The sequence below is a fragment of the Astatotilapia calliptera genome, chromosome 1 (assembly GCF_964374335.1).
Source record: "Astatotilapia calliptera chromosome 1, fAstCal68.1, whole genome shotgun sequence".
Lineage (NCBI taxonomy): Eukaryota > Metazoa > Chordata > Actinopteri > Cichliformes > Cichlidae > Astatotilapia > Astatotilapia calliptera.
In genome coordinates, this window is record NC_137422.1 from 38,044,066 (window position 1) to 38,057,627 (window position 13,562).

Below are 13,562 nucleotides of genomic sequence, written 5' to 3' on the forward strand. Positions count from 1 at the left end.
ACATGTCCTGCGGGCCCCTTTAAGTTAGACATGCCCGAAACACATCTGTAATCCAGGAGGCATCCTGGGGAGATCCCTATATCACCTCCTGAATGACTGAGCTCTTGACCCTAACTTTACGGTTCAACCCAGACACCTATCAGAATGAGGTCTGCCTGCTCTCTTGTATGTTGTTCTTATTCTTTCAGTCACTCCCAGCAGCCTGTGGCTTTAGGTGAGGGTCAGAAAGTCAACAAGTAAATCGACAGCTTTAGCTTCACACTCAGCTTTCTCTTCACCGTAATGAACAGCGTGCCAAAGCATCTGTTAATCTCCTGCTCTGCTTTACTCCACTCTCACTTGTGAGCAAGACCCTGATATACTTGAACTCCTCCACTTAATGTGTCAACTAATCCTTAACCTGAAGTAGGCAGTTAACCCTTTTCTGTCTGAGAACCACAGCCTCAAACTTGTAGTTCCCGATTCTTAGTCCGACTACACTCGGCACAGCAAATTGTCCCAGGCTGAGCTGGAGGTCACTACTGAATAAACCCAGCAGGGTCACACCATCTGCAAAAAGTAGAGACGAGATCCTGAGACTACCAGACCTCACTGCTGTCACTCATTGGCAGCGTCTATGAATTCTTCCATAAAAATTAGGATGCGCTGCCTTGACTTTTAGGGTTTAAAATAAACAAATTGAATAATGGGGTGTAAGTAGCTTTGTGAAGCGATACCCGGGACATCGCCAACTAGCCATGACAATGCTCCAAGTGTATCGCAGATATATAAATGCAGGCAAGGATGACTCAAGAAGACACTAACGGCACTCCATCAGTTTCCAATCTCAGAAGTACACTGCAGTGTAATTTTTGTTTTACTCACCAAGCAACCTACCCTGCCCCTTGGCCTAAAGAAGATGGCTTCTTCTGAGCCTCTCTGTGCTGGTCGTGTGGTTGTGGAGACAATTGGCTTATTGCAGACTTTTATTGGACTGAGATTGGCTCTTTAATGGCTCTGGTCCTACGTGGCCTCTCGCACACATCCTTGGAGTTGAGGAGGACACCTTCAGTCATGCTTTCTGCTGATCGCAGCACACTAGTCCAGGCTTTACGGTCTTGTTTGGTTTCTGCCTCCTATTTCACAGTGAGACTCAGACACGACTCGAATGTAGAATCTGAAATCGTAACAGGTCAAGATTTGGTGTGCAGTCTGTACAAATGGTTCTTTGTTTCTGTTATGTCTTATATGACAAATAGCGCTCCGGTCGTTAACAGATTAAACCATCTGTGTTTAACATGCAGCCCAGTTCCAATTTACCCCGGTGGATTGCTTTGCAAAGTAAGAAAATTACAAGGAAGTCTCTTTTTTTTGGAATAAAACTGGAATGTGATGCAGTATTAACTGAACTGAACAAATGATAGTGAGTCACTCTCATCTTGTAAAACAAAAACTTGCAAAATTCACTATTTATTCTTTCACTCTTTAATTTAAATATTTGCCCTTTACTCTGTTGGAGTCTACATGGAAAATAAAAAAGAAGAGGAAAGGAAAACAAATACCCCCACTTCTACTTCAAAGTATTTCGTGTATTTGACAAGCCATCGTTGAATAACGTGAGACTGTTGGTGTAAAATTGATGGTGTTGTTATGTTTTTATATAAACAGCCTGTGGCCGTGAGAGGCAAAGTAAAATTTGAGATGGAGTTTTGGGAGCTTCAAGAGGACATGGCTGATCAGCTGCATATTCCATGCCTAGAAGCACCCCCCCCCCCCCCCCCCCCCGCCCCACAAAAAAAAAAATTGATTTGACATTGCCTTCAAGTGAGCTCTCATGAACCACTCGACTTTGTCAAAGTTACAAGGGAAGGAGACAAAGAAAAGGAAGAGGTGTGAAAGCGATAGAAGAAAATTTCACTTGCGTATGCCGTGAGATGGAAGAATGGCTTTGAGAGTTTTAGGTGTGCTTGGTTTATTCTGAGAGGCATGCACAAAAAACACTTCTGTGAAAACTTCAAACTCTTAGACAGAAGAACCCAAGCTAAACCAAACATGCATATTCTATCTTGTGCATTTAACATAGTCTTTCTGTCCCCAGCACCGGACTTTTTAAAACTGATTTAGCTGAAGTGACTTGTGGTGTCTTCTCTGTGGAGGAAAGCAGCATCCAGACTGTCTAAGAATTATGTTTTGCACTTGAAATCCTGTTTAAACGTAGCACTATGTGGCTGACCTCTGTGTGTGGTTATGTGTTTGTATCCACCAACACCAGAGGTCCCAGAGTACTCCTTTGATGGCCACAGTCACGTGCGTTACCAGTTGGCGTCCCCGCTGCCTGCCCGGAGGACATGGATCCAAGTCCTGGTTCGAACCCGTAAACACAGCAGTGTCCTTTTCAGTCTGATCTCAAAGGAGCAAAGTGAATACTTACGTCTGGAGGTGAGTGCAGGAAGATGGAGTCATCACTTTTCCTCACTTTCAGAATTTTTCATAGCAGGTTGTGAGTTTGGGTTTGGCTTTGTTGTGTGGAAAGCAATTTTATTTTACCTTCTCGCTTCATGAACAGTTTCAGATTCTGCTCTACTCTTTATCCTGTAGCAACTGCAGGCATTTTCTTTATCCACCCACTGCTCTTATGACATGCACTTTCTCTTGCTATAATGATACCTATGCAACAGACACTTTTTGAAAAGAGGTAAAAGCAACAAAAGTAACAGTTAACATAATTTGTTTCTGTAGCCATGTGTGAATTCATCGTAGTCTAAAGAGCTTGGAAAGAAAAGCGTCTGGACTTTCTTTAAGATGTTTCATCTCTCGTCCAAGAAGTTTCTTCAGTTCTAAGAGCAAATGGTGGAGAGTCATGACCATCTGTCTTCTCTGTCCAAAATGTGAACGTTGGCATCCTCAAAGGAGTGACCTTTATCCTTAAGATGCAACATCCGAGTCTTGTCCAGTTGAGGTGGCTCTTGTATGTTGTGCCATGCGTTCATGAAGTGGCTCTTTGGTCTCTCCAATGTAGACACTGTACAGCATACATTAAGTTTGCTTTTTTTTTGTCTTTTGGATGAACTGGTTTTTGTCTGAGTGTATGGCTGGGTCTGAAGTACACTGGGAAGTACACTGAAGTCTAAGGAGCTTGGAAAGAAAAGCATCTGGACTTCTTTAAGTTGCTTGAAGACCTCTCATCCGAGAAGCTTCTTCAGTACACTGAAGTACAGTCCCAGCACTACTCCTTCGAGGATTCCAACGTTCACATTTTGGACAGAGAAGACAGATGGTTTGAAAGAAGAGTGAAAGAAGCGTCTATGTCCACTGTGAACAACCATCTTTGAACAGAGGCGGCGGCTTACAATCCAGTTTCCTTCCCAGACGCCTTAACGCTCACTCACATCCTGGGCCATTTGACCTCAGTAAATCACATGATAGGGGGGTAGGTTTCACAGTTGGTTCACCCGAAACCGCGGCTGATTGTGACCCACACCCGTTTTCACATGTGATTAGGTAGAGGATCAATAGGGGGTCCATGACACTCTTGGGGACCCTCCCATAGGGCTTAAAATCTGGGACTCTCCACCAGTTGATCTTAGAACTGAAGAAGCTTCTCGGATGAGAGGGGAAACATCTTCAAGAAACTTAAAGAAGTCCAGACGCTTTTCTCTCCAAGCTCCTTAGATTCCCAGTGAAGTTTGGTAGGACAATGAATCTATTTGCATTTTATACAAAGCTATCACCTGAATTTGTACACTGTAGGGACAACTCACGTAGGATCAGACTGATTAAATATTTAAAAGTAAATAGACATTTATGCTCATTTGTCATGGTCACTTATGTGAATTCAAGACCTAATGAGCCAGACAAGTCAACAAAAAGTGAATGAATAAATTAAAGGAGGCACACAGCTTTCAGTGAGACGCTTTGGCCAACCACACAGATGTGACAGGAGTAAACAAAGTAAACAACTTTTTGTTTTTTACCTTTGACTTCTTGGGGCCCCCACCTAAGGCAGTGAGAGGGAAATCATCACAGGTGTACATCTCCTGTTTCCAAACAACATTTCCTTTCAGGGCAGATAAAAGACATTCGAAACAACCAGAAACAGATGCATGTCTTTACTTTAGTGTTTTTGGTTTCTCAACAGTTTTTTTTCCAGCTGTTAATATCCAGATGTTCACTTGTTGTTGTTGTTTTGTGTTGTTGCATGTCTTCTTTTTAATTAATGTTTTCCATCCATCAGTTTATAAAATGAAAACAGTCACATCATTGCACTACACTAATCTTAATCATCGATGGAACATATTAAACCTTGGCCGGGCCTGTAGCAGCTTACCAGTATATACAGAGGACGTCTGACTTCTGACACTTGTTTAGAATAATTGGTTTGTGTGCAAACAACTGCAAATTATTATTATTATTGAATAATGTGAATAATTATTATTATTTGTTAGGAAAATGGGAAAGAAGTGCAGCATCTGATTAAAACACTTGGAAACATACACAGAAATACAGCATATAAAGTAAAGCCAGACAGAAACAGCCTGAATTCTCTTACACAAGCGTTATTTAGTCTGTGTTAAATAGACTTTAGGAATCGTTCTCCAGCCTTCAAAAGGCTTCTTTGGGTGATCACACACTGCTTCAGTAATGTTGAGCTGCAGGCTCTGGGGAGGCCAGTCCAGGACTGATAGCGTTCTGTTGTGTGTTTGGCATCATTGTCATGCAAGAAAATAACGCTGTTGCCAATCAGATGCTTTCCAGATGTTATTACTGTACATGGTGGATCAACATCTGATTTCTCTGTATGCATTTTCCACCGTGTTTTACAAACGAGTATAGATGCTCACCGCGCACCTTCCCAGTTCTTTACTCGTGCCTTTCCCTGTCTTTTGCCCCACACTCAAACCACACGTATTGATCAAACATCTGTGTCTTAAATGATGATGATTATCCATACCATGGCAGCCGTTTAAATCTCCTCTGATCTCCATCTGTCTATCCTTTCTGTTCATCCATTCCCACACTCCCTCCTAAATATCACATTGCTCCATCAGCACAGCCACATGGGGAGCGAGTGCACATCGTTTATCTATCATAAATAGTGCATTTATTCCTGAGTGCAGAGCAGTGAAACATTGGAAACCCTGCTGAGTTCTTGGTGGAAACATAACCGTTTACTGCCTGCTAAGATTATATTTTTCACTGTAATAGTTTTGATTGCTTTTAATCAGAGGAAGAAATTAGTATGTGTTACTCTTGGTTGGATACACTGTTACATTGTGAGGAGCCCCTTCTGTTTGTGTATGGCTTCACATCCAACAGTATGCTTAGTAAAAGATATTACAAAGCATATTAGGCTCTCTTCTTTAAATGACTTTAGTCTCTCTGATTACTGATAAAGTTCCTGTTTTTTGAGCCACTGTTTTTTGTGCTGTAACAATTTTACGTGCATGAAATTCAATTGAATTTACAACAGTAGCCTCAAGGCACTTCATACTGTGAGGTAAGGGCCTTACAATATTAAAGAGAAAACCCCAGAAATCAGATGAGCAAGCACTTGGTGACAGTGGGAAGAAACAACAGCTCTGTTTTATCAGAAAGATAATGCCTCTGACAGAACCAGGCTCGTGGAGTGACAGCCATCTGCGGTACAAACTGGATGCCCTGGTGTTGTGTGTGCAGTAGCGTCAACTTCCGTGTGACCGCTTTCAACCGGAGGACAGTTGCATAGGTCACCTGGTGGTGGAGGGGAATCTGCCTCCAAACAAGCTTGGTCTGACTTGGACTGCCTGTAATCACTCTCAGGCAAACTAATGAAGGTGTGCTATTAATTCATGTTTAATTTATAAACATAGACAGGTTTCCAACACTGCACCGATGAGCACAACTCATCTGCAATGTGTCTCGATAATCGCGATAGGTGGAAAGGGGATCAGCTCTTTTGGTTTCCAACTGGTTCTGTTCTGGTTATATTGCTGTATAAAAGCTGTCTATGTAATTTTGACGTTCTGCAGCAACTTCCTTCAGGAGTTTCTTTTCATAGATGGCAACAGATTTGCAGCTTTTTGACGGGTTTACACGGTTAATCGCTGCATTATCACAAACACGTTGCATGTAATTGGCAGTATGACTCAATTATTGCTGATTTTTTGCCATTTTGATGCACCAAAGTCATTTTGAAGACTAGAGCTGGTTGCAGGTGGTCACGGGACTGGCCCCCGTCTTTTAAGCCATTGTTTCTCAACCTTTTGGAGCCATGGCACATATTTCACATTAGAAAAATCACGTGGCACAGCACCAAACAAAAATGTCACAAAAAGCATGATCATTTTTCCCCATAGACCAGGCACAGCAGAATTGGCTCGGTTTGTCCCCAGTATACCTTTGTTGCCTTCTTCTGACCACTACTCATGCTAGGAATTTTCTCCGGGACCAGGTCAGACTGACTACTTTTCCTTTTCACATATTTATCTATTGCTATTACGCGCTGTGTCGCCTCACAGCATGACTATTATGTAATTTCCTCTCTGTCTTCTTCTGTTTTACCTGCAGTTGGCAACACATTTAATTAGAGAAGGTAGTTGTACTGCCCTCTGGTGGAAGAGAATGTAATTGTTCTCCCCGTTACTCACGCCGATCGCTTAGAGTACTAATCAGGTGGAACCAGATAATCTTCCACGGCAGACCTGATCATTTCTTGGGAAACACTGTTCTAAGCAATGATTTCAAAGGCAACGAGGTTGCTCATCCATTGGACACTGTCAATAATAATTTTGGTCATACCACAGTCTCCAACCAGTGTTTGCCCCAGTGTGACTGTAGTGTGATGAGGATGGTTCAGGGTCACCTGATCGAACCCTATCAGATTGTCAAAATGGAAAGTTTTAAGCCTAATGTTAAAAGTAGGGAGAGTGTCGACCCCTCCAATCCAAGTTGAGAACTATTAGCAGCTCTAGGAACCACAAGTGAGCCTGCAGTCTGAGAGTGAAGTGCTCTGTTAGGATGAAGTGATACTATGAGGTCTTCAAAATATGATGTGGCCAAATTATTGGAGACTTTGTATGTGAGTTGAAAGATTTTAAGTTCAATTCTGGATTCAACAGGGAGCCAATAAAGGGAAGATAATGATGTTACTCTCTTCGGTACTCTTGCTGCAGCGTTTTGCTACCTGAAGGCTTTATAGAGAGATCTGAAAACAAACTGATAATACTGAATTATAATTTATAATATAGTTCAGCCTAGGAGTAATTGATGCATGAATTCACTTTTCAGCATCGTTCTTTTCACTACTTTTAGTGATACTGTCCAGATTAAAGAAAGCAGTGCTGCGTATTTGTTTAACGTGCATGTTGAAGGCCACATCCTGATCACAAATGACTGCAACCTTCCTTTAGTGCTACTATAGGCCAAGGAAATGTCATCCAGAGAAGGTATCTGCTTCACAGATAAATATTATTTAATATAATCTACATTGCAATGAAAATGTATAATATTCCTTTAAAAAAAGCGCACATAAAATAAAAAGGGTGTAATAAAAAGTATTCAGTGACTAAGTTTGTGTGTGAGGAAATCATCTTGCAAATATTAACACACATAAGTTATTTTAGAGCAAAGCTTCACTTACTTGTTTTGAATTTCTCATGGTGAATAGAGCAACAGGGAACATCAGAAGTATCTGAGGTAGTTTGCAGCCTTGCCCTGAGTGAAGGAGGATTTTTAGGAAAGGATAGCCACAGCCTCTCTGTTCTCTACTTAACTGTTGCATTTGGGATCCATTCGTGATGTTCATAATGTTGAAATTCAAACCTAGAAGACAGCCAAGCATCTCTTATTACTCAAACAACATCAGACGTTAGAATCCAAAAGGAAGAGTCACCGTGAAAAAGCTTTACTCTTTTCTTTTCATGTACAGGGAGTGCAGAATTATTAGGCAAGTTGTATTTTTGAGGAATAATTTTATTATTGAACAACAACCATGTTCTCAATGAACCCAAAAAACTCATTAATATCAAAGCTGAATGTTTTTGGAAGTAGTTTTTAGTTTGTTTGTAGTTTGAGCTATTTTAGGGGGATATCTGTGTGTGCAGGTGACTATTACTGTGCATAATTATTAGGCAACTTAACAAAAAACAAATATATACCCATTTCAATTATTTATTTTTACCAGTGAAACCAATATAACATCTCCACATTCACAAATATACATTTCTGACATTCAAAAACAAAACAAAAACAAATCAGCGACCAATATAGCCACCTTTCTTTGCAAGGACACTCAAAAGCCTGCCATCCATGGATTCTGTCAGTGTTTTGATCTGTTCACCATCAACATTGCGTGCAGCAGCAACCACAGCCTCCCAGACACTGTTCAGAGAGGTGTACTGTTTTCCCTCCTTGTAAATCTCACATTTGATGATGGACCACAGGTTCTCAATGGGGTTCAGATCAGGTGAACAAGGTGGCCATGTCATTAGTTTTTCTTCTTTTATACCCTTTCTTGCCAGCCACGCTGTGGAGTACTTGGACGCGTGTGATGGAGCATTGTCCTGCATGAAAATCATGTTTTTCTTGAAGGATGCAGACTTCTTCCTGTACCACTGCTTGAAGAAGGTGTCTTCCAGAAACTGGCAGTAGGACTGGGAGTTGAGCTTGACTCCATCCTCAACCCGAAAAGGCCCCACAAGCTCATCTTTGATGATACCAGCCCAAACCAGTACTCCACCTCCACCTTGCTGGCGTCTGAGTCGGACTGGAGCTCTCTGCCCTTTACCAATCCAGCCACGGGCCCATCCATCTGGCCCATCAAGACTCACTCTCATTTCATCAGTCCATAAAACCTTAGAAAAACCAGTCTTGAGATATTTCTTGGCCCAGTCTTGACGTTTCAGCTTGTGCGTCTTGTTCAGTGGTGGTCGTCTTTCAGCCTTTCTTACCTTGGCCATGTCTCTGAGTATTGCACACCTTGTGCTTTTGGGCACTCCAGTGATGTTGCAGCTCTGAAATATGGCCAAACTGGTGGCAAGTGGCATCTTGGCAGCTGCACGCTTGACTTTTCTCAGTTCATGGGCAGTTATTTGGCGCCTTGGTTTTTCCACACGCTTCTTGCGACCCTGTTGACTATTTTGAATGAAACGCTTGATTGTTCGATGATCACGCTTCAGAAGCTTTGCAATTTTGTGACTGCTGCATCCCTCTGCAAGATATCTCACTATTTTTGACTTTTCTGAGCCTGTCAAGTCCTTCTTTTGACCCATTTTGCCAAAGGAAAGGAAGTTGCCTAATAATTATGCACACCTGATATAGGGTGTTGATGTCATTAGACCACACCCCTTCTCATTACAGAGATGCACATCACCTAATATGCTTAATTGGTAGTAGGCTTTCGAGCCTATACAGCTTGGAGTAAGACAACATGCATGAAGAGGATGATGTGGACAAAATACTCATTTGCCTAATAATTCTGCACTCCCTGTAGAAGCTTCAGTCAGCGCTGACCATGGTCACAGAGACAGCTTTATATCAAATATATAGATGTATGTTATTTAAATATACAAAAATATACAATAGTAGGTATAATATAAACATTTAAATGTGTTGCCAATGTGTTGAATATAAACAAAAACCCACAAGAATTATCTTGTGGGTTTTATATAAAAACATTATATTAAATTATTCCGTGGCAAATTTAGTCATTTCGAATCTTTCATATAAAAAGAAAAGTACGAACCATTACACTAAGTAATTATTTTTGAATTAGCTCACGAGCTCCAGCATGATTTTTGGACCATCGGCCTCGACTTAACCAACCAGTAAATTCCTGCACTCAGTGTTTGTGTTCGTGTCTTCAGAATTAATATTCATCGTAAAGGGAGCGTTGCTCCTCTCTTCAGTCTCATTACCTCGCAGTGAGAATGACCCATATTTTGGCTCACTGGGATCTTTGCTTTCTGTCACAGTGAGTGAATGCACACGAACACACCGATTCTATGGCACTAATCTTCTATTGACTACTGAGATAAAATGAAGTAGACGGGAGCTGAATTTCACTCGGTCGTACTACATTACGCATAGCAATCTTTTGCTGTATATCACAAAGTGGGTTTATATCACAATTACTACGGTAAAGAAATAGTCTGAAAACTTTGAACTTATTTATTTTTAGCTCTTTTTTTGCAATTTAAAACTAACAGACTGATGTAGATTTTACCCTTTCACCGCTTTAATTTTCACTTTTTGCCAGCTTTGTTAGATATGCTTAAATTTAATTATACCTAACCATGGACATAATTAAAGATGTTATTATTGGATTCTCTAGTACAGTGCAGATTTTATCCTGCACATTTTCTTTCCTGACTATTAATGTCTCAAAGGTAGATGAAATATTTATTATTCTTTTCAAACTTTGCTTTTGTGACCAGCACAATGACATTTGCAAACGTGATTACAAATTAATCACAGGTTATAAAAACAAACTTTAAAAAGACCTTTGAGGCAATAAGGCAAAAACTTTTATTACCCAGGAATGAGGAAAAAAATGTGTATGTGCTTCCTGAGTAACAGCTTGGGGAAAAGTGCTGACACCTTAGCCTCTCGCAATTTATTTTTTAACATAAGTAATTGTTATTGAGAAAGTATTGGAGGGCCGTGTTGGAGCTCGAGTTGCAATCACACTATAAGCGTAGTCCAGTGAACCATGCACGCCTGCTTTTTCAGGTGGGCCCACCCACGTCGCACAGCAAGCTGGACATTGGATTTCAAATGCACTCTGGCTTAGTATAAGTGCTCCATAAGATGTTTGAACCAGGCATTAGCAGCTCAACATGACTGATTAGCGTACCATCACAATAAGTGGCTCAGCCACTGTTATTCATCATATAATTACACATATAGTTGCTCTTAGTAAAAAAGTTTTCATAGATATTCATCAGACTTTGTATTTTACCACAAAGCTCGGTTACCATGTCAGTAGTGTGGCTGCAGAAAGCTGCACCACTCGAGCAGTCACTGTCATCCAATCATCCTGCTTTGTCTCTGTTTATATTCACGCACTGAGTTGCTGCACGAAACTTTATAGGATCAGCCCGTCTCATTGACGGGTCTATTATTAACATATTGAGCTCTCAAGTGGGGTGGTAGCAGAACCAAAAGGGGTAAAGGGCAGGTATTACGACATGGGAAGACAGAACCAGCATGAGATCATTGATGTTTGTATGACATCCCTAGCAGTTCCTTTCAGATTAAGGAAAGAAGGAGCTCATAAATGACAATCAAAGGTCATGTCCTTGTTGTAAAAACCAAAAGCTGCTTTTTCTCCACAGTCCATGCTGCATAGTATCAAATTTGCATCAACTTGCAGTTTATTTCTAAATGACAGGCTATTCCTTACTGCTTGATGGCTTGATGACTGATTAAATAAGACATTAAAATCTTGCTGGGCAAGAAGATGCTTTGCAGTTTTAATGCTTCATTAAGTTCACGCTGTTTGGCTCATTTATTTTTACAAGGCAGATTACCTTGACCGCAGGATGACAGACAGAATGACATCCTGAACTAAACTCATCAGTTGCACAGCCAGTCTCTTTCACATATGAAGAATTTGTGATTGATCACGTTATAAAGAATAGAATATGCACTTCTGTTTAAAATGACCTCGTTTAGTGAAGATCATGTAGATTTTTTCCTAAAATTGACACCAAACTGGAGCTTGTGGTGTTCGTGGAGAGTATTAAACATAAATTAAAGTGATCTGCCTTTAAGCTGGTAAAAATGCAAAACGATGCCATTTGCTCAACAGTTTTTATTTTTAATGGCAAAGTTGATGTGTAGTCCCGAAAGCATCTGACTGCAGATTAGGTCTCTGCAGACAAGCAGATATGGGTGCAGAAGGGCAATAACAATTGTACGAATGCAAAGTGGAAGCTGGTATTGAGCATCAAATTTCCTTCTATTCCCTAGTATAAATAAAGTTGAAGAAAAAATGCCTTCACTAGTCATATATGCACACAATCTACCTTCACACACCATTATTTAATCATGAGAACTGGGGAGATTAATGCATCATCTGCACATGTCTGCAATACTAAAGGCTGCGGCGCTGAGAGCAGTCTGTCGCAGGAAGCATCTGTGGGGAATGGAAGGGTCCCTGCAGTGGGACTGTTTACTGAAAAATGGAGTTGCACACCTTCACACACACCTAGTGCAAAAACACAAAGACACACTATCAAATGCACTCAGTCACATACCACCCAGGGAGCGGAGCAGGAGCCAAATTGCACCACTCCGTTCAGCTTTAATTGGGGGTAAAATCAGGTGGCAGTGAGTGTGTCTGGTTAGAAAGCTCTGCCCCAGTGGATTCTGAATATAATTAATACTTCATCACAGAGCCTTGAAATGAGCCACGGTCCTCCAACTAAACAACCTTGGAGCCATCCAACACTTTATCCAACTGAAGAAACGACCGTGGGATTGATGGAAAATCCAAAGATGGGCAGAGGAGGAAGGACTGACGTGACAAAGGGAAAAGGAGGAAAAAGAAAGAAGACTGCAAGATCAGTAGACAGCTACAGAGGGTGCTGGCAAGCGATGGCTGTTTTCTTTTTGACAAAGTTTTCCTCCCCAAAAACACTTGTTAAATCTTTATTTGTCGAGAATGAGTGAGAGAGTTAATGGTAGCCACCCACTTCTCCTTCACATCTCACTTTCTTTGTCTCAGTTCCTCTGCCCTTTTCATCTCAGTCCTCTGTTTATGTGGCAGCAGTGGCAGACAAAGATGGAGGGGAGAAAATTATGCTCAGTGGGACACTTGGAGGAAACAGTTTGAAATTGAAATGAGGACGACCCACCCACCGCCCAATCCCTCTTAACACTGCATATGGACATGTTCTATCCTGGTTTTCTTCTCCTTCTAGCTGAGTTTCATACACACACACATGCAGACACACAGCTTCCTGGACGGATTTTTTTTTTTGTTCAAATGAATATTGCTCTGTGATAGACATGTGGTGAGCATCACAGCCGAGCCAAAATCTTCATCTCGAGATCTGAGCCTTGAAGAGAACAGCTTGTTGTGTAAACACGGGGGAAAGTGCTGGTGTTCTCCCTTATTCTCATCTCAACCACGAAGTCGCTTCCTCCTTTTGTCTCTCCCATTCCTCACAAGATTGTACTGGACAACCACGCCTGTGTGTGTGTGTGTGTGTGTGTGTGTGTGTGTGTGTGTGTGTGTGTGTGTGTGTGTGTGTGTGTGTGTGTGTGTGTGTGTGTGTCTGTGTGTGTCTGTGTGTGTCAGTGCTACAAATCAACAAATTGCAAGTTTAAATGCCAGCTTTCAATGTTCTCTCATTTAATATTTATTCTAGGCCCAGAGCAAAAGCAGAAATGACAATTACCTTTTTCCCAGGGTGTTTGTAATTAAATGGTAAGACACATGTTGTCACTGCTTAGGGAGTAAAACTGGCCGTAGGCGTTCTTGTGGTAGAATCCGATTGCTTGATATGAGAAAGGTTTACCTGAATGCACGTTCTGGTCATACAGTCATTAAACTGTGTTGGGAAATTTCTGTTTTGGGAATTATTTATTTTCCCCACGTC

At 41.2% G+C, this 13,562-nt stretch overlaps 1 protein-coding gene across 1 annotated transcript in view; it reads left to right on the top strand.

Annotated features, from left to right (window-relative positions):
* LOC113026743 (neural-cadherin) overlaps positions 1 to 13,562 on the top strand; it is a 337,047-nt gene that overhangs the window by 270,606 nt on the left and 52,879 nt on the right. The window contains exon 32 of the mRNA XM_026175859.2: positions 2,252 to 2,418. Within this exon, the coding sequence (XP_026031644.2) occupies positions 2,252 to 2,418 (167 nt within the window). The remainder of the gene's footprint in view (positions 1 to 2,251; positions 2,419 to 13,562) is intronic.